General features: G+C 38.9%; 1 protein-coding gene across 7 annotated transcripts; it reads left to right on the top strand.

The window, feature by feature from the left end:
* The first annotated feature begins 139 nt into the window (after positions 1 to 139).
* On the top strand, positions 140 to 27,606 carry LOC118413141 (exportin-7-like). 7 transcript variants are annotated; one of them, XM_035816319.1, is made up of 30 exons: positions 140 to 187; positions 2,498 to 2,644; positions 3,205 to 3,298; positions 3,786 to 3,856; positions 4,390 to 4,485; positions 4,937 to 5,038; positions 5,357 to 5,425; positions 5,909 to 5,950; positions 6,428 to 6,554; positions 8,168 to 8,241; positions 8,748 to 8,867; positions 9,457 to 9,603; positions 10,277 to 10,449; positions 10,846 to 10,903; positions 11,454 to 11,589; positions 11,926 to 12,031; positions 12,452 to 12,587; positions 14,200 to 14,235; positions 16,637 to 16,710; positions 17,124 to 17,204; positions 17,769 to 17,832; positions 18,524 to 18,751; positions 19,158 to 19,246; positions 19,891 to 20,081; positions 21,157 to 21,371; positions 21,937 to 22,075; positions 22,647 to 22,810; positions 23,357 to 23,467; positions 24,185 to 24,312; positions 24,818 to 27,606. In XM_035816319.1, exons 1-30 carry the CDS (start codon positions 146 to 148, stop codon positions 24,918 to 24,920), a joined length of 3,363 nt encoding a protein of 1,120 aa, XP_035672212.1. In that variant the 5' UTR covers positions 140 to 145; the 3' UTR covers positions 24,921 to 27,606. The 7 variants fall into 7 exon arrangements, with proteins under 7 accessions (XP_035672212.1, XP_035672214.1, XP_035672213.1 ...); XM_035816321.1 differs by having other exon boundaries at positions 23,357 to 23,455; XM_035816320.1 differs by having other exon boundaries at positions 5,909 to 5,947.
* The last annotated feature ends 1 nt before the right edge of the window (position 27,607 follows it).

Here is a 27,607-nt window from a genome sequence, read left to right on the forward strand (position 1 = left end):
CCTTTAAAATTTTCAACCAGACACAACACGTCTTATGATAAAAATCAGTAGGTAAGGGTTATTTTTGATAAGCAGATATACAAAATAAAGGGCAAAAATGCTAAAATCATTAAACTTTTTCTTTCACGAGAGCGTATTCTGGCGCATGCGCGGTCCTGTCAGTGAAGACAATATGGCGGACGAACAGGTTGGTAGCTTGTTTACTGTTTTTGTCGAGAGTTTTTACAACAAAATACCTCAATTGTGTCCAACAATAACCCATCGGTTAGGTAGGCTGTAACATCAAGCACGTCTGGGGCCAAAAATTTAAGATTGTCGTTTCGGATTGTTGGCAGAAACGGCGTAGGAATCGTCAGCGTTCCGAGCTGCATGCATGACGCTTTGGTTTGGAGCCAGAGCCAAAAAATTATCATCCAAAAAACCTCGCTAACTCTACAATTAGCTATGAAATGCAGCTAAATGGTGTTGGTTTACATAATGTCGAGAAATCCCAGAGCTACATTATTTGTCTGTTGCTGTGAAATTGTACCTGTGTGTTGATGATTTGTAGGTTGTTGTTTTGGCTTTTGCTTCTAACACTAGACAGGGAACTGAAACGGCCACAAATTTTTGGTTAGTCGTTCTCCTTGTTTCATTCAAACACCACTGTCACAATTTTTTTTCGGCAGTGTTCGCGTGTGCATTTGGGTTTTTTAAGCATCTTACCCCAAAGCAAGAATCCTCTATGAATTTGGTTATGCTAAATTTTGGCACTAGTTTGGCTAAGGTCTTGATCACACAAAGAAATACCTCGGTGATGAAATTTTGCACCCCCCCTGGTGACTTTCTGTTGCACTGCCGTAGAACTTTCACTTTTTTTTTGTGGTGTGCCTTTTCCTACATGCATATTTCACTGATGAGAATTTCACCACTGTACTAGTAGAGAAAAACCACAAGCAGTTGTTACGATAAACGGCTGAATACAATAAAATGTCAAGAAATTTTATGCCCAGCACAATATTATGTTAATTGCATGTCCTATTAACAGTCCTTATGACTTATGTTGACTGTTATGAAGTATGTAGTCTGCGCATCAATATTAATGTTATATTGTCTAAGTTACAAGTTGTAGAGATGGTTTGTTAAAGCATCTTCACTGTTAGTGTTACACCATCTTCACTGTTATGCAACATCTCTAAGTACTGGTTGTAACACCCTGTATTAATGTATTCTGATCAATGTTAACCATACATTACTGATATAGAATAAAGTTTAGATTTAGTTTAGTTTATGTTTTACATGATCCAAATCAGCATACATCATCAGCTAACGGCCAACATGCCAAAATACAAACAAATGCATCAAAATTCAAATGGAACTTGAGATACTGCTACAAACACACAAACCTAGACTCGCATAGGAGGTGGGTCTCCTTCATGGAGGTTAACAGTTCAGGCTATGAATGATTTTATTGCTCAACAATCGCACAGGGTACAATAATACTAAAGCTTGTATTGCAAGCAGGGAAGAACAATGGCTTCTGACTATTTTCAGACAGCTTCTCTACATCCATTCGAAATGTCTGACAACTTGCAGATATGTACAAAACATGTAGGTACTTAAAAGAAAGAAACGATTTTGAGCTCTATACCAGTAGAGCTGTAGTCTAGACATGGTAGTTGTCAACCACCATGTATTTATGACTAGATTTGTTTCTATTGCCTCAAGGCATAACATTAACGTACCAGTTTGTATTCATAAGCTTCATCTGGGCTTGTTAATCCACCTACGCAAATGGCATGACTACAACATGCTCGGGCTCGCTTCACAAACCCCAAAACATGGTATTATCCTAGGGGTCTATGAAATGGGTATATGAAGTACTAGTATGGATTAAATTTGGGTTAGAAAATCCTTTGTAAGGGTTAGAAAATCCTAAGTAAGAGGCACCTAGGCGCTAGCACTGTATTGTGTGGTGTAAGAATATTATAATTAGCTTTGACATTTGAGACTTCATGATAAAGGTTGTGCCTCATTACGTGTTGACTTTCTTGGAAAGTGAGCTGCACATTATTTGACCTACGTAGAATGGAAATTAGCATCAAAACCCAATACGCTGACAGGGATCTTTTGTTTTTGAATATTTTGTAGGTTGTACACCCTTGACTTTAACATCCGCTTTTTTTCCTATTTCTCAATTGCTCTCTACTGTATCATTTTGCTGTGGCAAAGCAGGTCATCTTGTGATTTTTAACTATTCGAAATCTGCATTGGGTGAATATCTATACTGCGTTGTACTACCTTAACATTCCATCCCATGGACTGCAACCTCTTCTGGATTGCAGCAGCCAAGTCGGAGAAGCGACAAAAGCAAGGACTGAATCCCTTGACCTCTATAGACTCACCGTCTAGAGGTAGGGTTGCTTACCACCACACCAAGCAGGCTACCTTTTTTGGCGACGCCTCAGGTGCGAGCCAAATGGCATATTATTAACTGTATTTTTTGTCTCTTATGTAGGATCTGGCCAGTTTGGAGGTGCTGTGTAAACAGCTGTATGAGACCACCAATGCCTCCGAGCGACAGGAGGCTGAGAAAGCCCTGTTGAACTTCACCAATGCTCCAAACTGTCTGAGCAAGTGTCAACTACTGCTGGAAAGAGGCACGGTCCGTATGGCCAAACTTTTCTCTCACTATCATTTTCATTCAGTTTGCTAATAAGAATGTCATTCCCTTTGTCTCATAGAAATGTGATTGGGACAAAACTTTCACCACCCCAAAATTTCAAAATTCATGATATGACATTGATAAAAATGTGAACGATTTTCAATTGACATTTAGAAACATGGGCTCCTAACAGTTTTGGGGACTAGAAAAAATTAAATCTGGAGACTGCGCTGGGCAGGACTTTTGATAACTTTCTACAGACCTACATCTAACTTAGAATGTAACTTGTGTATCTTATACGAAGCAGGGTAGCCAACCTTGATTGGAAATTGGAGGTATTCTGCTTTGTGTATCAAAGTTTGTTATGACTTTTGTATCTCACATTACCTCAGACTACAGAACTCCAAGAACTCGAACTCCAAGAAGTCCACATAGAATGGTAGAAGTATTTTTTATGTAACACAGCAAAGAATCTGGAGTAACTGTGATGTGCATGTTGCTTGTCCAATGACAAGACTATTTGTGTAATGTTATGACTGTGTTTTATGTTACTCCTGTAGTCTGGATATGCCCAGCTGTTAGCTGCCTCCTCCCTTACCAAGCTGGTGTCCAGGAACTCTGCAGGTTTACCACTGGAGCAGAGGATTGACATCAGTATGTATACACTTGTACCAATTGCAAGTCTATCTGTTTTAGTATCATGATGTTATTCTTGTTGTTGTCCTTGTAGTTTCTAGTGGCAATTTTCCCTGCTGTTACACTAGCAGGGTATATTTTTTCAGGGAGGGTTTGGTGGCCTTCCCCTTATACGTGCTTGAGGCACCTCTTCGAACACGGGTCCTGCATTTTATGTCTCTTCTGATGGACTAGTGCAGCCCCAATGGAGTTGATGATTACCCCGTGACCGTAATGTTAAAACAAAATTGTGGTGGATTTGAAGGGATCTACAAGTTAATGATCTGCCCCGAGGTGTTAATAGTGACAAAGTATTGTGTATGACCTACATATCTAACCACCAAATAAACCAGAGTAAGTGAAGCAAAAGGTGTTTTATAAGGTGGTCATAAGACACTGACCAGGAATACCTGTTTTTTTTGTGCACTATGTAGTCCTTTCCAACATTTACCTTTTTTTCTATTAGGAAATTATGTCCTGAACTACTTAGCTACAAGACCAAAGTTGGCCAACTTTGTCACGCAGGCTCTGATTTTGGTAAGTATTTATTGTGATAATTTATAGTTTTTTTTCAGGAAAATAGAGTTTGAGCGATCAAGCAGTTGGAGATCTCCGGCTTTAAAAAAATAGAAATCTTGGCCAGATGGATAGCTTTTAAAGTCTGTGGCCATATGGTTAGCATTTGGCAAAATATTTTTTAGAAAAAAAAAAAAAGATTCATAAAAATATCTATTAGAGAATATTGATAATGATAAACATATGATGTTAAAGTTATAAGCATATCTTTGCTTGAAGAGTTCTCATCTTTTTAGGTACATTCACTCATGATTCAGAATTGTCCAACAAGACCTTTCATGGGAATTGATAAAATCTGGTCTATTTGGACAGATGGTCACTTTGACCCGATTCTTATATAATGCTTGTTTCATAATTCAATGTGTGAAAACTACTAGTATCTTAGGGACCACCAAAATGTGATCATATTAATCGTACTGTACGATATAGCTGTTCACTTGTACAGTTTTAACTTGATGTACATGTATGACTCAAAATATGTTTTCTTTTTTCAGTTATATGCCCGCATCACAAAGTTGGGCTGGTTTGACTCGGAAAAGGAGGAATTCATCTTTAGGAATGTGATCGACGAAGTGACAAAATTGTTACAGGTAACGACAACTGGAAAGAAATATGTCTGTGGTTGATGTAATGTTGTCTATTGATATTACATCGAAGTGTTAGAGTGGTATGATACTGATATTGCTAAAAGAAGATGTTACATTATGTTATCAAATTTCAAGGAAGCTATCAGGAAAGTCGATATTATTGTGCCATTGTATGTATTTAAAGGTGCTGAATATAATAATTTTTGCAAAATTGAAAATAGATTGGGTAATGATCATAATATTTTTAAGTTATTGATATTTGCAGACACATTTTATCACATCTGCATCATTATTTCATATTTCTTGCTTTTACAAACAAACTGAGTCAAAAACAAACAACAGAAATTTTTGGTGGTACCAAGAACAACCTTGACTTACTCTATATGTAAACAAACAACATTGTCTGAATCTTACATGGACCATCTTTAAGAGAATTACTCTCTCCCTGTTTAAGGGCTCTGTTGAGCACTGTATCATTGGGGTTCAAATCCTGGCTGAGCTGACCAATGAGATGAACCAGCCAGACACAAGTAGGCCACTCACCAAACACAGAAAGGTAAGAGTACTTCTCTATCAATCCTGGACTGTTGCAGAATTAGTACTTTTATAGACTGGTATTTATACAGGTATTCTATTCAAGCCCTGGTTTGATCCTCCAATCGTTTCCATTGTTGAAAACTAGTCTATTATTATTACATCATAAACACTTTAACCATTGCATCATGATTATACTGAAGCTACAGTGACAATTGTTTTTCTTTTTAAAATCCGTAATATCTTATGGCCGCCTCTTGCAACCCCAATTTTTTTTAGAAAAGAAGATGTTTGGATGCTTATGTTAACATTGTTTCTTGTGTAATGCCCCCCTCCCCAGGTTGCGTCATCTTTTCGTGACACGATGCTATATGATATATTCACTCTGTCCTGTACACTGTTGAGACAGGTGGGTATACTTTACAGCATATACCCATAGATTACAGAATGATGATTTTTAATGTTTCTAGAATGGAGTTGGGTTTATGCCTGTGTGAAATACCCAGACTGAGTAAGATGAAAAAGGAATTGCACTATGAGGAGATTTTGGAAATTCATAATCATAACAAACTGTGGCATCATTGTGAAGGATGATATTTCAATGATAATTGATACAGTGTGATTAGACTAGGTACAGGTGTAAGGTAATGCTTTTAATTAGATAATTGAACTTGGGAAAGTCCAGTTATCATCGTTTTTATTAGGATTTATATTTGCATTCCTGTGTTTTTTTTGTTTCATATCATTTCACTTTTCTTCCTTCAGTCTGTAGTTGTAGAAATAATGCTGTAGGAACGCATGGTAGTTTATTCATTGCTCGATATAATTTTATTTTGTTTGCACTAAAAAGATTTCTTTTCAAACTGAAGATGGTTCATGTTTTGTCTTTCAGGCTTCTGGGAAGAACCTTAATTTCCAGGATGAGAACCAGGTAGTAAGTCGTGCAGATCTATTGTTTGTTTGTTTGTTTGTTTGTTTACTTTAAGCCTTTATTCATGAAGCTCAGATCGGCCTACTGGCCGCTTTTTATTGAGGCCATAAAGGGAAGAGGTAAGAGCCAGTCTTTTGACAAAGGTACAGATTACATAATTGATGTTGTAATAAATCCATTGTGTCAGATTGCAGGGTAACTTCACAGATCTTTCATGTATGATTGTAATTGTGCTACAAGAGTGATATTTCTTTGCTGGAAAGCAGTAGAAGCAGGCAGTAATTGTAAGTGAAGCATGGACACATTAAGTACTAAAAGTAAAATACAAGTAGGCTTTATAGCATTACAGCTAAACACCCGCACATTAATCCCCATTTATATATGGATTCACCTCTGAGGTGTTGCCAAAAAATGCACAACTAAGGTAACAAACATGGCAAAGTTTACCTTGTACCTAACCATGTTCCACATTTCTCCCAGCATTCCTTGATGACCCAGCTGCTGCGGCTGGCGCACAGCTGTCTGACCTTCGACTTTATCGGAACGTCCACGGACGAGTCCTCGGACGACCTCTGCACCGTCCAGATTCCGACCAATTGGAGAACAGGTCAGGGGCCCAGCACCGACTACATGTATATCTCCACCGTATGTGACGGCAGTCAGTATAGTCCGCAGGTCATGTGTCCCAAATACTGGCGCCCTGGCAAGTAGTGATTTGTTGTTAGAAAGCTGTGACCTGTTGAGTGTTGGTACCTTTGGGCCTCTGTAGTAGCTTGCCACTCTTTTCTACTGAAGTCTTTCCATGTAGTGTGAGTACCATTTTTTGTTATATCATTTCATTTTTCTCTAATGTGAACTCACTCTGACGTTGTTGGACTCGGTTCTGATAAAAGTGATAGAGACAAGGTTGTATACTGTAAATCAAGAAATAATAGCGATGGTTTTGAGGTAGCCTCTCCACTGCAAAATTGTCACATTTTTCTCAGATTTGTTCCTTAATGCACTCTGTGTGCAACGTAAGATTTGGTACACGTAGATGCATCATTTTCCCCCTACCAACCTGAAATTCAGTCTCTGTGAACTTAGAGTCTATGTTTCATTGCTGTGAAAAGAAAAATTAAGTTGTGAGTTGGATGTCCATGTAGCTCATTTGGACACAACCTCATAGTCAAGCTTGTAGTTCCAATTAGTTAGTAACCGGGTAACCCAAATTCAATCCGAGGTAAGGCATCTTGGTTGGGTCTTTCAGAAGGGACGTAAAGTGGGGGTCCTGTGTTGGAGGGGAAGGGCTAGCAACCTCTGCCTTTAAAAATACATTGTATATCCTCGCTACTAAAACAGCAAGGAAACTTGCTGTCCTATATGTGCCAATGGGCACAATAAAGGTGCTGAATGAACTAAAACTGTGAGTAAATGCTAGGTCTGCTTTTGATTGCTTGTATCACTTTTGTCATTTCTCTTCTTGTCCATCATAGTAAACCATATCAAGTCACTGTCATGGCTACAAACCACATGTTACGTAACAGGTTTGGCGGTGCTGCCAGTGCTTGAAAGTTCATTATCTGTGTTCCACTTGGTAAAAATAAGTCTGAAGCAAAATTGAACTGTTACAGTTACTGAAATTTTCAACTGTCCAACTCCTGTCTTTGTCAAGGAATTATAAAGTTGACGGTGCTTCTAATGATTCTCTTCTCTTTATGGTGCCTCTTCTTCTCTTCAACTTCTGTGTCACATTGCTGGGCAATTTTAAAGATTATTTGGTTATTGATTTCATTTGCATATAGTTGCTGGAGGTACAGGGTTGTAGAACTTTACATAGTTAATATGTGTATGCAGCGTGTGATCATTTTCTGGACATTTTGATATTGCCATGGATGAGATACTGGATAATGTAAAAGAACACTTCAACTTGTAGTGAAGATGGCTGCATATGGTTATAACGTGGAATATTGTTGGTCTGCAAATATCAGCTTAATATACTTAATATACTTAATATACATGCATTACCATAAATTATGTTACACACTGAACAGTGGAATTTTTGACAGACTAACAGAGTTCAATAGTTGAATCCAGACCATTGAAAATAGCAAAAGTTTTTTTTTTGAAAATATTTTACCTTTTTTGTAAACAAGAAAGTATCAAATTATACTGTTTGAGGCAGTTTTGATTCTGATGCTAATTTGCTACTGAGTGACTTTTCTTTTTCTTTTCTTACAGTATTTCTTGACCTTTCAACTGTGACCTTATTCTTTGACCTGTATGAGACGTTACCACCCTCACTGTCCCCGCTGGTAAGTACAGTAAGTTTGTATCTTTCCATTTTTCAATGTAAATACCTTGTAATTTTTAAAAACTTAATGTGTTATTTTCAAGGTCTTCTGAAACAACAGAGCCATAGATCTTGTTTTATTGCTTTCATGAGTCTCTATTAATTAATGTTTTGGTCCTGATAATGCACAAAAATTGTCAGGAACAAAATAGACAATTTTTACTGTTGGGTAACCAAATATTTTTTTGCCAGAAAATGTTTTTTTTTTTTACATCATCCATAAAATAAACATAAGATTATTACCCATTTTGAGAGTCCTGGAACAGTGGTAATGACGTTTTTTATGATGATGAATATTTTTGCATAATTGATAGGCTTAAGCCTATGCATGCAAATTGCCCTCACCGCTCTTTATCAAGAGTTTTCATCTAGTGTATGACTGCATTTAGTAAACTATATGAACCTGGTGATGATTTGACAGTTTCCTAACTTGAAAGTTGAAGGACATTTTTACATTCTTCTTTTCAGTCCATCTCATGCCTGGTGCAGATAGCCTCTGTCAGGAGATCCCTGTTCAACAATGCAGAAAGGGCAAAGTTCCTTTCTCACCTGGTGCAGGGGGTTAAAAGGGTCCTCACCAACCCTCAGGTACAGTACTTAGTCTTATCTTCAAATCTACAATAATTGGCAACTGAGAACTTGTGCACTCTGTCCTCTGTAACTGTATGGTAAGGGCAAGGAAAGAATGTTTTGTTTTGAGTTACCTAACTGATCCTAGCAAAAATCTACCGATCCTAGCCTTTTTTTTGTATGTGGAAACTTCCTGCATTTTGAGGTGCAAATATTTGCAGAATTTTGCGCTTGTCAGAAAATCTTGCCTAAAAGTAGGGGGTCCAATTTCTTTTCAGTGTGGCCAACGGATGCCTGGGCTCATTCCTGGCTAAAAGCCTGTTTTACACTCTGTTAATAAATAAAGACTGATAAGTTGATGTGCTGTAAAAAAAAGGAAAAAAAAATCTTTACCTACCAACCTAATATTTTGTCTTGACCATAATGGTAAATAAATTACTGATTTAGTGATGCAAGGGCCAAGTCGTATTTAGATGGGGACTGATACCGCACTTTTCTTTTGGGCAGTGATCAGAGCATACTCCTACTAGATCTAGAATACAATGCGGGATGTCAAAAAGCAATAAACTGTACCATATGTCAATCATGATAATGTTTTTTCTCACAGGGTTTGTCGGAGCCAAGCAACTACCACGAGTTCTGCAGACTCCTGGCCAGGCTGAAGTCTAACTACCAACTGGGGGAGCTGGTCAAGGTGGACAACTACCCAGAAATCATTGCTCTCATAGCAAAGTTCACAGTGGAGAGTTTACAGGTAAATGGTCAAAGGTCATATGTATCTCTCACGGCAGGGCGTTGTCGCTCTCTCGGAGGAACCCCTCCCTTGACCCGCTCCTGTCTCTTCTGCATCTCGCAGTCTGTGGCCAGGTAGGGCCTAGATGCTTCTGCAAGCTGTATCCATCTGGTGCACTGCCGCCATCTTCGCCTTCTCGTTTCTGTCGGAGTCCACCCCGTGACCCGTAGTGTCCACCTGTTATCCTGTAGCCTCGCTACATGTCGTGCCCAGCAGTGTTTAACTGTGTTAACTGCTGTAGTACTAGGTAGATTCTGAAGGTTTGGATGAGATAGGACACACCAATTTAGATTCTTCAGGTATTCAGCTTTGTATTTCAGGTATGTCAAAGGTGAAGGCTTGTAAACAGTTCTTTTCTAGACCATACATGCATCCAGTATTTGTTTATACTGCTGCCTGACGCAGGGGTAGGCAGCAGTCAACTAGTCTTCATACCAAGCTTCCAACCATCTCTGTCCTGCGGGTTCACCCTAGTTAGACCACACATTTCAATGTCTCTGCTAACACATTCTATCCAGAATTTCCTTGGTCTACCACGACCTCTGTTGCCTGATAATTTTAGTTTGGTGATGGTCACTTTTACTTGCCCTGGCTAGTGGACTTGCCCAACCATGTGACCTTTGTTTTTCTCCAGATGTGGCAGTTTGCCCCCAACAGTGTGCACTACCTGTTGAGCCTGTGGCAGCGTATGGTGGCATCTGTTCCGTACGTGAAGGCCACGGAGCCACACCTACTGGAGACCTACACACCCGAGGTCACCAAGGCTTACATTACATCTAGACTGGAGTCTGTTCACTTAGTCATGAGGTAAGGAATGGTGTCATCATTGATTATCTCATTCAGAGCTGTCTCTGGCTTTAAGTTTTTGTTCGAAACTACCTGTTGTTTGGGAGCCTAATTTTCGTAACTGTTGCAAATTGAGGGCACAAACAAATGTCCTTTCTTTCTTTATAAATTTGTTTATGCAGTTGCTTCATCAACTAAAGATATTGCAAAACCCTTTATTTTCACTGTGTCACCAAATTCATGTGCTATAAACCTAGCTATTCTACAATATGCTTTTTTTGTCCTCGTCCAGGATCAATAATTTGTTTGTATTTCATCTCTATTGTTTTTACCTCACGAGGAAGAAAAAATCTCCTAAAATGTAATTGATTGAGAATGTTCTTACCAAAGCAATTTCTTGAATCTGAATGTTTCCAGGGATGGGTTTGAAGACCCCTTAGAAGACACAGGGTCCATACAGCAACAACTAGATCAGGTAACAGATACTATTAGGCTCACTAGTGCACAGTTTTTATTGTCTCTTTCATTTGAACTAAATACAAGTATGGAGAGAGATATGATGATGACTGGTGAAACTAATTGATTGAAAACTACACTGTGTAGTCCATTTCTGAATTGAATGCTAAGACAAATGTTTTTAGTAGCACACTTTCCCCATCTCGGTGTATGATCATACAATATTTTGGTTTGCTCAGGGAAAAAATATATTCTGTAGCCCAGTTACCATCCTCCCTAGTTGAAATTTTCTCTCCTACTATACATGCAGTATGCCCAAACTCTCCAAAATCTATCAGTAAGAGCTTTCAGAATGACAACTGTAGATAACTATAAAGACAACTGTAGATCTTGTTCTCAGTTTGGACCACCTTTCTCCCAAGTGGCACTGTACAAATCTAGTGGGGGAAAAGAGTGTGTATATATGTGTGTGTGTGTTTGTGTGTGTGTGCAAAGAAGATTTGTTTGGATACAAATTGTATGTGACTGAGATACTGAGATGTACAATGTATATCTTGTTGCCCTCCCAGCTATCCACAATAGGCAGGTGTGAGTATGAGAAAACGTGTACACTGCTGATCCAGCTGTTCGACGAGTCAGCGCAGGCCTACCAGAGACTCATCCAGACTCCCGCACCAAACGGCACAGACTTAGCAATCCAGGAGGGTAAGGGAACAAATTTTCATTTATAGATAATCAATTCCTAATTGCTCTCGGATTTTTGCCCAAAAAGATTGGGGCAAGAAGACATTCAAAAGAAAATGAGAAACAAAACAGATGATGGTATTCTATGAAACAAGAAATTTTCAGTTCTTACAATTAGATGTCAGAGTAGTGTGTCATGTTTGCATGACTGCCACTGAAGGTTGGTTTGTTTTGTCTCAATAATATCTTAACAAATATAAAGGGATGCTTTTGACAGATTTCGATAGTCTGGGGTTATTAACAAATCTATACTTAGTATTGTTAATAACAATAGTCTATTGTCTCTCCTTGATCCAGGTCGCCTGACATGGCTGGTGTACATCATAGGGGCTGTTATTGGTGGACGGGTGTCCTTTGCAAGCTGTGACGAGCATGATGCCCTGGATGGAGAACTTGTCTGCAGGTACATGGTTTGTTTGACGTGGTGCACATGTACTAAGGGATAGGGTACTGATGTGTTGTGTATGATAAGGCACATTCTAGAGTGTTTCCATATTATTCATGATAAAAAGAAAACAGCCCCTGCAAAACTAGCAAATATGACAAATAGTCAGAAATAAGCCTTCTAAAATAAGAACTTTGGACTGTTATAGCATAATATTGCTTGTTATTCCACAGTCTGTGTGCCCTTATTTTACAAGCTTAATTTCTTAGATATAGAACTTTTTATAGACCATCTTAGGTTTCTTTTTTCTTCTGCTCATAATATGCATTAGGTATCCTGGGGATGTCAACAATATCAAGTTAGTGTAAACTGATGCTTACATACAATTTCTTTTTAAGTTGAGCCTGAATTATAGCCATATTTATGTATCCACGACAGAGTTCTACAGTTGATGAACCTGACAGATTCCCGACTGGCGCAGGGAGGCAGTGAGAAACTGGACCTGGCCATGCTCAGCTTCTTTGAGCAGTTCCGCAAGATCTACGTAGGAGACCAGGTGCAGAAAACCAGCAAGGTTTGTCTGTGGTGACACATTTATTTTTACTGTAAGACTTATGCCCAAGTCAGGTGTGTGAGATAGGCCGGGGCGATCGATGTTGAAAGTCCCAACAAGGTGTCAGAAAGGAAAATGGTGTTCTTGTGACATAACCTAGAGGGAGTGTTTTTTAGGCCAAAGTTTCGGTAACTCCTCAGGTACCTTCTTCAAGGCCTGAATGGACTACTGCTGCATGACGGAATAGCAACAAGGCTGTCATCCCAAAGGTGTCATTGTCGAATCTAATCCAGTGTTTGAAATTCATTTTTTAACACTTATTCTAAGATTTTAGGTGCACAGAAATATTTTAGGTGTTACAACATGAAGTAAAATGTCAGCAAGACCTAATCACAAAATTTACTGGCCCTATAATGATTAGAGCTAAATAAATGGGAAATTCTAGAGCCAACTTTAAGCAAAAAAATATAGTACAGGTTTAAACGTTTTATTTCGAGAAAAAATAACATACTGTACAATATTGCCTTTATGTGCGTAACTCTTCTGAAATATATAGTAATACTTTGTAGGTGCACCCATAGTCAAAAATTAAGTGCACAGCTACAATTTTGTTATCACAAAGTGTATGGACCCAGTATTTTAAACTCTGTAGGCTATTAGTATTACCTTCCTAACCCCCTCTTCTTCCTCTATGCCATAAAGTGACGGAGTGGTAGAGTCCATTCAGGTCGTGAAAGAGTTACATTTGTAGCTAAACAGAGGAGTTACTGAAAAGTCGGCCAGGGTAATTTTCTCCAGATTGTGTCACATTCAGTAACATTTTCCTAATAATCCCATGACCTACCACTCGGACTAAGCTATTCTCAGAATGAAAGTGTACAAAATGACTGTGATATTGAACTAAGAATTCTAATGAAGAAGAAAGTTTTTGAGAGCGAAGACTGAAAACTTTAAGACGTGGCACAAGTTTCCTTGCACTAGGTTCAGCCAACCGTCCTGATAGTTTGTAGCATTAATTGGAACTAGAGCTTGAATTGGTAACACAAGAATGCTTCAGAAAAGTTGTCAGAAGAAAATTTGTTTTGTCAGTGTTAAACTCAGTTAACTGTTGGCCTTGCTTAGCATGTTGTATTTCATAGTTGATACAATGACATTTGTTCTGTTAAACACATAAGTAAATACATTCATAATAAAAAGACCTGTATGATGCACATGTATTCCTTTTGAAAAGTATTTTTCATTCACTTTTGTCAAATTTTATGAAAGTCTTTTCAATCTGTGGTCCAAAATCCAACTAACATGTACAAGAAATTTTCTGAATCACTTGAGGTATTGCAAATGTCCATCATACAAAGAAACGTTTCTGACCGTTAGATTTTGTTACATAATCATTGTAGGTTGCCAATCTTCATCGGCTTTGTTATCTATAAAAAAAAAGCTCCAAAGGTATCATTATTTTTTTCTGGTACAAAAATCGACTTTTAAAATTGAAATTATGTATTGCAAAACATATGATTATTCTGAAGTATTGGCAACCCTTGTATTTGTAGATGGAAAAGATGTTGATGTTGAAAACAATTCCGTTCTGTGGTCTTTTGGTATGAGGGTAAAAAACTGTTGTGTTTTCATACAGACGAGTTGGCGCTACCTAGTGCAGGCTGTCCGTAAGGTAGGCCAGGCGCCCTCCTTGCAGTGCCAGTCTCCCCGCTAACCTGCATGTGGGCTTGCCTGCCTGCCAGTTGTTATTTATCGTTGCTGGGGTTTAAAAAGAGAAGGACCCAGGGTTCATACACGCAGACAGGAATTTTCTAAACTTTGTTTTGAAAGGCTTCTTTGGCAGTTTTTGAACTGGAAGGTCACCAACTGAAAAATGGTGTCACCAAGGAAAGGAAGTCCCAGAGTTCATACACACAGGTCCTGGAAAAACAGTAAATTATCCATATTTAATATTGCTAAACTTTGTTGCGAAAGGCATACAGTTATCAATTGAGAAGTGACTGAAAAATTGCTTCCGCTCCTGTAGGGTCGCCCAAAACAAAAATAACTACATGTTTTTTGGACATTTTTGGCTAGCTTAAATTTGTGCATGCCCTATAAAGGGCCCTATCAGGTCCAACTCTGTGGTCATCAGACTTTGATGGTATAAAGAACTGCTTCTGAAATCAACCTTTTACAGAGATTGTTTGACTTGGAAAGTTGTTCAACTTGATTGTCTCAAATTGTATGAACCCTAAATGGCTCTCTTGATTTATTCAACAATGTTCTAATTCATGACTAGTTGGTATTTTAGCTGCCGTTCAAAATAATGGAGGGAAATACTAATAGAACAAAGTTTACTGTTTAGTGCAATGTTTTGCTTTTGTCATTCCAACATGTTAAGCCAGAGTTACAAGGGTATTGAAAGAGGAAAGCGACAGCTGGTTCCAATGCTTACCTTATGCTTCAGTGTTTCATGTATGATGTTGAAACTTGTAAATGTTTTGTGCAGAAAATCTTTGCTCCAGTTTGGTTTAATGTCTTCATAATTTGATATGTTATATTTCTATGTTCAACTCCTAATCAGTTGAACAAAAAGACTTACTTCTTGATATAATTGTATATAGATTCCAAGCTTTTAATGTCAGAAAGCTTATGTCAATCCCATGATTTTAGATACTAGTATGAACGTTATAGTAGGTTGCTCCTTGAAATTCACACTTGGTGCCCATTTTGATATTTGTTGGGTGCAACATCCACCCACCACTTTTATACTTTGGAAAGTACTAGGTACAACACAGTTCTTAAGCATCATCCCTTCCATGAGTGTTATACACACATTTCAAACCTTTGACGCATTTAACATGCACTTGTAAAACGCGATGAAAGCTGTGTAAAACTGTAAATAGTGAGCACTAATCAACTTAATTACAACAGATTAAATGATAATTTGCATATTCCTATCAAATTAAAGATCTCTTGCTGCTGGTAACCCATTACATTTATGGAAATCAGGCCAAACTTGGCTTGGAAAAGGAATAATCCAAGGAATTTTATTATTACCACTTCCCTGCTATGTTGCAGCAAGGGTGCTTGCCTCATAAGTCCCTCTAAGCAACCTTGTAGCATTACAAGTTTGCATCTAGCTTCCAAGTTGCAGTACTCAAATTGTTTGGTGTCACTGAGAAATTTTCCAGGAGTATGGCCTGAGTTCGACTTTTCACCAGGCCAACACACTTTGGGGTCCACGAGAACACACACTCGCCCTATTCTTCTGACAAACTATTTAGCAACATATGCCTTGGCAAGTCTTCCTTTAGCACGAAAATTTGCACCCTAAAAAACATTTTCGTTTTCTTCCGAGACCAATCAAAGAACGTGTAATCTAATTATCAAAATTTAGGACAAAATTTTTTCTTTAATTATTTTTCTTTCGCCGATTGGCTGCTCAGATAAGTTGGCCTGATGTTGAACCTGGACAGCCAGTCCCCGTGCAACAAGTTAGGAAAAGGCGACCGACTCTCCAACAACTGCGCACTAGAGTGGGAATCGTGTCCGTTGGGCTAAAAGGGCCGCTTGGGCTTGTAAGTCAGAAATGACGTGTTACCTAATCTACGCTGTAATTTCAGCCAGAAATCTGAACCGATATATTTTTTTTCCACGTTTTGCTTTCTTTTTTCGGGCACCGCAATTAAGCTGAATCTTTGTCCAAATCAGCCACAGTGTATACCACATTATAGTGCAGACCCTCTTACAGTGTAGATATACTCTAAGATGTACAATATGATTTACAGCTACATGCTGTAATGTCCACAGTGCCCCCTTGTGATTTGCTGAGGAACTGCAAACTCTCAGAAAAGCATAGAAAAAGACAGCTAAAGGAAACTGTAACCATATAGCCCTCCAAGCTGTATCTGCTTGGAGATTAAAACGCTACTACATACATGTACATGCAGTCATAGCAGACCCTACATTGTACCTACATCTATTAGTACATAAATGTTCTCCAAGTACAAAAGCAACAAAGATCAAGGAAGCGGAAGACTTGATTTGCATATCTTGAGGTGCTTAACCCCCCTGTCCTTCCCCCACAGGTGTACAAGAGACTGTCAGAAGTTCTGGGGCTGAACGACGAGTCCATGGTTCTAAGTGTGTTCATTGGGAAAATGTAAGTCTTTTATTTTGTGTGCCATTTTTGTCTAAAATGAATACTATGTTACTACATGTATGGGGTAAAACTTGCCCAAGAAGACCACTCAGTGGACTGGTGTATGTAGACAGGTGGACACCATAGACAGGATTCTTTCTGCCTGTGTAATTACCTGCTTGAATAAGCAGGTCTTGTTGTACATTGTGGTAAAAAAACATGGTTAGAGCAATAATGATTGTTTTTCTTTTCTTTCTGGATGAAATGCCACCTAATGATTTGCTAAGGAAATGCAAACAGCATATTTCACATGCAGAAAAAATGACATCATCACATAGATCTCTGTAATAGGGTAATTCATATTGTACACATGTATATTATGTCTGACTCAACCTTCAAGTCTCCTACTGAATGTGATTTTCATTGATTCACAGTATCACCAACTTGAAGTACTGGGGCTCGAGCGAGGCCATTATATCCCGGACACTCCAACTCCTCAGCGACTTGTCTGTTGGATATCCTTTTGTTACATTTATACATTGTACACTCTCCAAGGGAGTAAAGTATTGTTTTCACTTGTCTGTTTGTATGCATACATAGACACCCACATGTATGTGCGTGTCTACTAGTATGTATGTTTGTGTGTGACTGTGGTTACCATTGTTTTTGTGTCTTTTGATGCATGTATGTGTGAATGTGTGTGCATTTACAATTCCCAATATACATAAAGCAGCATTGCTGCTACTTTCGTCTGCGATAGAAAAGACTGCAAACCACTATGGGGTGAAGTCTGCAATCTCTAAATGCCTAAAGTAATGACATACAATGTACATGTGCATATGGATGGGCCATTGTTATAAATTTATGCATGCCATAATTACCCTTTACAGTGAAATTCAATATACTTTCTTGAATGACATTTTTGATGATTGATGTTTGAAAGCGTACTGCCATCATAATCTTCCATGTCTCTAAAGAATCTACTAACTTGATCATTGATTGTGTATTAGGAGCATACATGTTGAATATGCCTCTTTAAAAGACATCTCTGCATGTGTTTTGCCTTAACCTTACCCCACCTACAGCAGTGTGCGCAAGTTGGTAAAGTTGGAGGCTGTCCAGTTTGTGCTGAACAATCACACGGTAAGATACATGTGGCGTAGTAGTCTTTTTTTAACGTAATCTTAACATCTATGAAAGAGTAATTGTTCAACAGTTTTGCAACAGAGAAAAATAGGGCACTGGAGTGGCCCAAAATTTTCAAAATCAACTACAGAACCAGCCTATAAGATTATTTTGAACCAGTCAACACCAGAATGGACCCCTAACAAAAAACTCTTTTTGATAAATGTGGTGGATTCTTAATCATACTCTCAAACACGTGCCTCCAGGCTTTAAGTCCCATCCGAGATGATGTCTGTCACCAAACCTAGATTACTCATTTTCACGAGTCAAATGAGGTCCAGAAATGCATGAAGCATTATGTGTATTTCCTAAGAGCACAACACTGGGATTGGAAAGGGATTCAAATCCAACTCAGAACCTTGAAGTTCATATTAATTCCTACGCCACATTTTCAAACCAAGGCCCGGCCTGGTAGATTTCGGGCATGAAAGATATAAAAGACACCAAACTACACAAGACGTAAAGAGAATGGTCTTGGGCCTTATTTGTGTATATATTTACATACATTGTATACATTTTTTTTCTTTTCCACAAACAGCCGGCTGGGCGCTGGAAATGTGACCTAAGTCAGCAGTCCCAGCCATTTATCACCTTTCCTGTTAACAATCAGAGAACCCTAAACTTAAATCATCTGTTTGCAATTTTGCAGAGTGAACATTTCCCATTCCTGGGTGTGAACACGTCCAACCCCCTGGGGGACATGCGGTGCCGCACAACTTTCTACATCGCCCTGGGGAGACTGCTGATGGTAGACCTGGGGGAGGACGAGGAGAGGTTTGAACAGTTCATGCTGCCGCTCACCACTGCCTTCGAGTCTGTGGGACAGCAGCTCGCTAACATGGACAGGGGAGGGCCCTTCAACGAGGAGCAAACAAAGGTAACCTCGGTCGGAGTCCTTTTCATGTAACCAACAAAAATGTTAGGATAGTCATTCTTGGCCTTGTATCCATCCTATTCTACATGTAGCTCTGACTTGCTCTACTGATCATTTCACCACAGAATAGCCTGAAGGCCGCCCCCCTTTTAATTGTTTGGCCGTAACACCCTGCATTTCGCTTTATTTTGGTAATCAAATTTGTCTCAGAAAAATCCTTTTCAAACCTTGCTAATATACCATGACCTTTCAAGGACTGTGTGACTCTGAGTCATTTAGAACTCTTGTCTTTATTTTAGGTAAATTGTCACAAATACCAGTCATTTCTTCATCAGAGGGTGCCATGCACTTTGCAAGACTTGTATTACAGATATTAAATATTTCTTTCCTCTTGCCATTTTTTATCCAGAGAACCTTGATAGGTTTGGCTCGAGACCTGAGAGGGGTGGTGTTCGCCTTCAACACAAAAACCAGCTACATGATGCTCTTTGACTGGATGTATCCTTGAAATTTTACCAAACAGATGTGTGTGCATTAATTGGCAATTTGATAGTGGTACAAAATGTAGAATGATCTCTGCATAATGTACAGCAGAGTCATAGAGTTGTATTACTTGTAGTAACCAAAGGTTGAGGAAGATTAGACATTCAACTGTTAAACAAAATTTAAAGAGAACATCCATCACTCTTCTTCCACATCACTAGAATGAACTGGCAAATCTGTATCGGATTCCACGTAACTGCCTTTTGGCATAACACACCCACTTCACAGGCATGTGGTGTGGCAGCAGCTGGTTATATTACACCATTAGACCTGCCACACCTAACTTTTGCATAATCTAGCAGGAAGCGTTGTTTAAGGCATTCCAAAGAGGATTCCCCTACAGTGCTTGGAGTTCTACTGTACAATTATAGTTCTAAGTAAAAACAAGTTTTGAACACCTTTATTCTGGGTTGATAGTTGATACAAAATGTAGCTCTGGACCAAGTGCTTTTGAGTACTTGAGCTGGTATTGCACAATGTCATGAGGATACGTAGTTGTTTGTAAAATTGTCCACAACTTTATTAGTCCCTTTATGCATCATGCATACAGTCTGGACATTCCTCTTCTGTCAAAAAACGTTCCCTAACCGTAGCCCCAGGTACCCCTCGTACCACCCCATCCTGCTGAGAGCTGCAGAACTGTGGTACCACGACCCCCTGGTCACCACCCCGGTACTCAAGCTGATGGCAGAACTGGTCCAGAACCGGTCCCAGCGGCTGCAGTTTGACGTGTCCTCCCCCAACGGCATCCTCCTCTTCAGGGAAACCAGCAAGATGTTGGTCAGCTATGGTGAGTGGTGAGCATGGCTGAATGGTGGGAAGTTGCCATAATGATTCTATTTTAAGTCAGAATGTGTAGTACCTTATCTTAATAGTATGTCAATCAAAATTGACTTTCATCATTAAAGATCATGTCATAGCTGCAAAAACTGTCAGACATACAATCAATCAGACATACTTAAAATGGATCTCAGCGTGTGTTGTCAACAAACTTTGAAGTACAAAATGAACATTCAAGTGTTGTTGTGCCCATGTCTGCGCTGATATTGAACACTTATAAATTTTGTTTTCTAGTGTCAGCAAATGTTTGCAAATACTGCAAGTAAATACATTGCAGGGAAATTTCAAAATGGATATCCAAATCTATCATTAGTATTAGGGCTGGGTACAAAACCGTTTTTTCTTATTGGACCGGTCCAGAAAAACCGGACCTGAAAAAATCAGGTGGACCGGATGTTGGACCGATTAGAAAATTAACAGATTATTTTATCAGGCATTCACACGTTTTGACGCTTGCAGGTGGACGAAAATAACGAGTGAAGTAGAGTAGAATTTATAGTTATTTCTACCAAGTTTTACAGCCAATCGCATAGGTGCAGTTAGCGTTGTAGGATTTTAAAACGCCAGTGTAAGTCTAATACTCCATCAAAAAAAATATTCTTGTAGTGAAATGGACCATTGGTATGAGTCATACTGAATCAGGTCCAGGTTCAGGTCCGGACCTGGACCTGATTCTTTGGACCTAAACCGGACCTTGACGTGAATTTTCTGTACCGGTACCCAGTCCTAATTAGTATACATAACTTCTGACTTTTCTTTCTAACTACTGACTGACCTACTTTATATTTGTAAGACATGGGAAAGAGTGTTGATTTTTTTCCCTAAGGACTTGAGGCTCTTTTCAGATTAGTGTATTAAGGTAATTTTTAGATTCATACCTATTCTGTATTATCCATTGCCAAGCGTGCATGATATTCACAATTCATGTACTGTCCAATCTGTACAATATCAAGCTTCTTATCCCTTTTGTGGAAAGTAAACAAAAGTCTACATTCAAGTAATTATAAAATGTTGTGTACATACAGGAAGCAGAGTGCTAACATTAGGAGAGGTACCAAAGGACCAGGTCTACGCCCTGAAGCTGAAGGGCATCGCCATCTGTTTCTCCATGCTGAAGGCCGCGCTGTGCGGAGGCTACGTCAACTTCGGAGTCTTCAGACTATACGGGGATGGCGCTCTAGACGACGCCCTCAACATATTTATCAAACTACTTCTGGCCATTCCACATAGTGACTTACTGGTGGGTGGTTTAACTCGGAGAAAACTGATTCACACAAAGTTCCTCATAAGGCTACACCAAGCTGATTTCTTGGTTGGCAGATTTGCTGCTTCATATTTTTCAGCTGAGATATACAGTAACAAGAACACTTGTAATAATGTCGACTCTCAGTCTCAAGGATGTTTTGAACAATAGTCCTGGATATCTGAAGTGCGCATACCTTGGGTATTACTAACTGACAAATACAGATGAGTAGATCGTTTTGAATTTACCAGTTTTTCTCAGTTACCCACAAGAATTCTGAAATTTAACGTTTTTATCTAGGGTGTTAGATGAAGTCATTTTGCCACTAACAGTTGAAGAAAATCCTCGTCTTTATGGTTGTTTTCCATTTATCAGTGCTGTAAGGGTTGAAAATGCACTGTTTAACTTGTCATTGCTTGTCTTTGATATCATTTTGGTGTGTAAAATGATGTCAATTTCCCACAAAATCCACGTAGGAAATATTTGAGTTTGCCATTTTCTATTAATTTTTCAGTTAGAAATGAAACTATCTTGTTTGTTTGTTTTTGTTGTTGTTCTACAGGACTATCCCAAGTTGAGCCAAGCCTACTACTCGTTGTTAGAGTGCCTTGCCCAGGATCACATGAACTTCATCAGTAACCTGGACCCTCCAGTCTTCATGTACATACTGTCTTCAATACAGGAGGGGCTCACTGCTTTAGGTAGGACTTGTATTGTCACATGTTAGGACTGGAGTTTTGTACACGGTCACATGGCTATATATGAGGGAAAATCTATCACAGTGACTGTATAATGCATGATGTACAGATTTTAAATGGCTAGTAAACTGGTAGATGCACCAACTGCTGAGTGTTGCTTTTCCCTCATCTTTTGTCCTCTTCTAACTCTTCTCTCACTTAGATGTAAATGTAATATGTCAATCCTTGGTAGAATTTTGTCAAAAATAACTGTGACATCACGGAAGGTGGGGCCTCATGTGGCTTTTGAGACCAACCCCTGATGTACACAAATGCCCACATTTTGTGCATTTGTCATGCTCCACATCAAAAAGCTATGTACATGTACCTCCATGAAAACTGGAGGTATTGTTTTTGGTGTATCTGTCTGTCTGTGGAAGAATTGTGTTATGATATTTGGTATGTGGATACTTTGGCCCCATGGTGTATGACCTCCATACTGCAGCAGAACTTTTGTTTGTTTTTTACACCGATTGTAGATGTCTTGCTATGGTGTTGATTTTTTTTCTTTATCCTTCCCCCCCCCCCCTTGCAGATACGATGGTATGTACAGGGTGCTGTGCCACACTGGACCACATTGTCACCTACTTATTCAAGAGATTATCCAAGGGGAACAAGAAACGCCCGACGGCCTCCTCTATGCAAGAAAATGATGCATTCCTGAGAATACTGGAGGTTCATCCGGAAATATTCCAACAGGTTTGTACATTTTAGTTGCCAGGCTTTTAGAACAGCTGACCCTGGCTTACTTGCTACATTTCAGTCCCTTGTTAAATATTGTTTAGGGCTTGTTGCTATACATTGGATGTGTGTGTATATTATGTGTCTGAGTGTGTGACTGCATTTGTGTTTCTTGATTTTTGTAGTCAGCATAACTCAAGAACCTCTTGATGGATTATGATGATATTTGGTATTTGGGTAGGTGTTGGGAAGACAAAGGTCAAGGCTAATTTCAGGCCCTCTTGTATACATGTATGACCTTGGTACTGCAGCAGAACTTTGATACGTTTTTGTATCTTTTGATCTCGACAATGGTATTTGATTTTTTTTGACAGATGTAGCTTGTGATGTAAGTAAGAACGGTGTATGTTTGTCCCCCCTACCAGCTTCCTCTGGAACTGCATGGGCATTTTTATTAAAAAAATTCCAAGAAGATGAACAAAATAAAGGAACAACATTTTTCTATGATATTTTTTAGATAGCTTTGAAATTATTTTGCACTTTCCCCCCATGCTTGTGTTCTAGATGCTGTCCACAGTGCTGAACATCATCATGTTTGAGGACTGCAGGAACCAGTGGTCCATGTCCCGCCCACTCCTGGGCCTCATCCTTCTCAATGAAGAGGTAACTACATCCGTATGTAGAAACTTTTTTCATTTCCTTTTCGCACAAAAGGCTTTTAAATCAAAGTTTTGTTATGCATGTATTACCAAACCCTCAAATGGAATGCATGCTTATAATTTTCTGTGGTATGTTAGGTATGGTCGCTGAATAATCAGTGATTTTGTCTTCTTTATTCTGTCTGTTCTGTTTGAAAGATAAAAACGATATCGTTGTGAATATTACTTTGTGGAGTTGGGCCCAAAACCCAACCTTTTAGTATTTACGTTCATGCCTTAATGTTCGTACTTAAATTGTTGCCTAAGTCAAGGCTTATGTTGTTGCTTGTGGCTTGTTCAGTAGCTCTGTAAAGTAACTAACAGTTGATTCTTGCAGTTGCAGTTCTATTAGTTAAAATTGCTGTGAGCAGAAGAATGAAAAATCAAGCATTGAGTTTTTTCTCTATAGTAATTTCTAGATTGAAGAATATTCCTTTTGAACATTGACTTGTTTCTGTGCGCCAAATAGCAATTACTCATTAACAAGCAACTGGATATGATTTTGGAAATGGTCAGATGTTTCAGATAGCATCCATTTTCTTTCGTCAGGTCACTATATATAAATAAAGGTAACAAATGTTATCTGAGACGTCTGATTGTTTCCAAAATCATATCCAGTTAAGTAATTGCTATTTGGCGTATCTTATTACCTTGATGTCTAACCTTCATTGACGTGACTTGTTTTTATGTTTAGTATTTCAATGAGCTGAGGAAAACCATCATCAGCTCCCAGCCCCCAGACAAGCAGCAGGCCATGGCTCTGTGCTTCGAAAACCTGATGGACGGGATAGAAAGATCTCTCCTGACGAAGAACAGAGATAGGTGAGTAATGATACGTTTGAAACACATTTGACATGTATCCCAAAGTTTGAAAAAGAGTTTTTAAAAGTCGTTCACACATTATGGTGGGTAGGATGGTGTTCATCTTGCATTTCCTTATCCCTCGGACCACATAGTTCCGACACACTTGGAAGATGGTCCCCTGGTAGCATTGTTTGTTCAACTTCCGTACTCTTTCCTATACACAATGTACATGCATAGTGCTAATCAGAAAAGCAATATCTCCATTTTAAAGTCTTCAGTTGAGGGATCAATCTTGATGATGTATTCCATGCAAAGCAAACACTCTTCTCAGTAAGCTCTTGTACATAGCAAAGTACAGTAGAAGAAGTCTTTCAATGTACCTTTGAAACTTTGTTGTTTGTGATCTAGCTAAAATCTACTTGGAAAACAACTTGAAATTTGACTCCTCGACTACAGGTATTTGTAGTATTTATGCAATGAAATATATCAGTAATAAGTCAATGTCTTCTTTTTTCAATCGCAGATTCACACAAAACTTGTCTGTCTTCAGAAGAGATGTGAACGATTCTCTTAAGGCCCCCTCCAACTCCTCCGTAGGATTAAACTCTGCCGACATGATGAACTGATGTCATCCAAAAACCTGCCAATCTGCAATATACACTGTCACTCTGTTAGTACTTAGGCCTGGTCTGGACAGGGTTCAGAATCTAAACCCAGCAAGAATAGTTGAAAACTTGAGACTGGTTGAACGATCATATCTCCATTGTTTTCTTTATCAGTTGCTATGTGTCATTGGAAAGCTTGTTCACCCTTTGGAATGGTACGCAATCATTTGAAATGATAATTTTTTGTGGGGCAAGCACTTGGATGATGTGAGAAGGCCACAAAATAAGGTGCTGAAATTCTCATCTAATTTTTTGTTTGTACGCACATTATACATAATCATTGCAAAGCTGGCCTATAGTGTCCTTTGAAATAATGCCTCATTGATAGCCCTCATGCATTTGTGGGCCAGGCATCATATGTTTTATTTCTTGAGAGAGGTGGGAGGCGCAAACTAAAAGTGCCAAATTTCAAGGTGTTCGTAGTGTATATTCTGTTACATGTATAGGAGACTAGCTGTATTGAGAATATGGTACATTGGGCATTAGCAAAGGAAATGTCAAAATCGACTTGGTAGCAGATGAGAGAGGCACTCTGAAATCCAACACAGCTTCACAACAGAGATGAATTTCTCCACTTCTGTTTTTTGTGACCACTCACAATCCTTGAATGTGTAGTTCTGCAAATGAAGGATCAAATGGAGGATCACTAGATAGAAAACGTAAAAAAGCTTTCCGATGACAAATGTGTATGAAACAACTGTACACAATCGATGAAGAAACAACAACAGAGACATGATAGAATGTTTCCCACCTTTTTTTGCTAGGTTTTTAACTTACAACACTTGTATAAAAAGATGGGAAGTAGATGGGAATAGGCAAGTTACAAAATTTCAGCTTTTAGATTAGATTCAACACATGTCATAACTTCTGTGCAAGTTCGAACTTTTAAAGTTCCTAGAACTACATGCACATTCTGTACCATGGGTATCCGTACTGTGATCTTGATGGCACAGTGCGTCTTGTCTCTCTCAGTTGTAATTTCTTCATACACTTCTATATGATCATGTTAGATATTCTTGAGCTCCCTACCCACCCCCCGCATACATGTACTATTCTACCATGGGTGCATGGACAATGTTTTAAACGCATCCTTTTGCACGGTATCTTTTGTTTGCAAGTTATATTAGGTCAAAACAGCTTTCAGAGCTTTGCAAAAGCGGACTAGTCTTTTAGCTGTATTGCTCACCACCAAATGAACCTGTCCATTGAACCAAGCAGATGTTGGGAGGTATGATTTATACCAGTTGCATAGAAGAGACACACTACCAACACAGAACCATCGTTCATGAGTTAAACATACATGTAGAGATTCAAACGTCTTGAGCTTGCGTTGAATCAAACTTCCAAAGTTACATGGGAATACAGTATCTTATGAGCCAATTGAAAGCTATTGAAATGGGAAAGTTACTCAGTGTAAAAGAATACTCGCTAAACACAAGGTTGTTTCAAAAATACTATATTTTTACGCAGTCAGAGATGATGACTGAGCACATTGGATTGTTGGTTTCTGCCAGAAGAGAAGGAGTGTAATTCCTGTTGTTAAACTATCAAGCTTATTTTACCAACTCTGATGATAGTGTGTGTATATAATACATGGCACTGAAATTCATACCATGATGGGAGTGAATATGGTGTGAATGGGTAACAGAACTGTACATGACAAAGGATAACAGATTTCATTGACAACCATGGCATAAAATCACAGCTGGCTTCTGATTGACTGTCAGTGACTTTCTTCTGATACTTTTCAAAACTGCGGCTAGCTGTCACTGCTAAGAATGCAGTACAAAACATGAAGAGTTGTCGTATATGTGATCCAAAGTTCAATATACAACAATTTCTTTACGTCTTGAACCACATTGTTAGTAGCGACACCTAGCTGCAGTGTGGAATACTGCCAGTTTAGCCCGGGTTCCATCCAGATAGTAGTTTGCAACAACGTTTATTATGCAGTGACATCTCAAACGTCCGGAACCGGAAGGGTGCTGATTGGTCTTTACACTAGCAAATTAAGGAATTGGTTTAAGTGCTCATTCAAACAGGTGTTCCAACACCTGAAACCCCCTCCATCTGCTTGCAGAAGGGCCTGTTGTCATTGAAAGCCCATTCCTTAATTTGCTCATTAACTGACGCCATCACCAAAATATTTAGATACACAGTTCTCCAGACGGGTAGCAGAAGTGAACATAGGAGCCAACTACTACCCGGATGGTACCCAGGCTACCGGTACTGCCAGTTTATATTTCCCTGAGAAATGGGACTAACAGTCCGCAAAATGTCGGCTGTGCTGTGACTTTATGTCTTGGTTGTGAATAAACCGTTCTTATCCAGTGATTCCCCAACCCGATGACATCAGTCACAGTTGTACATGTACATGTTAATGTCTGTTCCTGAAATCCAGTGCATATTATGGCTCTTCAGGGATGTAATTGTTGCATTCTGAATCATGACAAGTACATTAAAAGGGAATTTATGCCTGTTCAGTCTAGTTTTGTCAGCTGGAACCATATAGCTATACATGATGTACATGTAAGCAATTTGTAGAATTTGAATACAACTTTTGATAAGATTAATATACTGTAAGGTGGTCGGAGATATGTCTTGTATGTATTGCTTTCTATACGATATTAAAATGCGAGACAACAGTG

Source organism: Branchiostoma floridae, chromosome 4 (genome assembly GCF_000003815.2).
Source record: "Branchiostoma floridae strain S238N-H82 chromosome 4, Bfl_VNyyK, whole genome shotgun sequence".
NCBI classification, from domain to species: domain Eukaryota; kingdom Metazoa; phylum Chordata; class Leptocardii; order Amphioxiformes; family Branchiostomatidae; genus Branchiostoma; species Branchiostoma floridae.

Excerpts from the sequence above, each read along its gene's own strand:
- LOC118413141 (XM_035816319.1), top strand. The coding sequence starts at position 146 with ATGCGCGGTCCTGTCAGTGAAGACAATATGGCGGACGAACAG. Across the intron at positions 3,299-3,785 it reads GGAGCAGAGGATTGACATCA|GAAATTATGTCCTGAACTAC; the intron begins GTATGTATACAC and ends TTTTTCTATTAG. Across the intron at positions 17,205-17,768 it reads CTCAGCGACTTGTCTGTTGG|CTACAGCAGTGTGCGCAAGT; the intron begins ATATCCTTTTGT and ends ACCTTACCCCAC.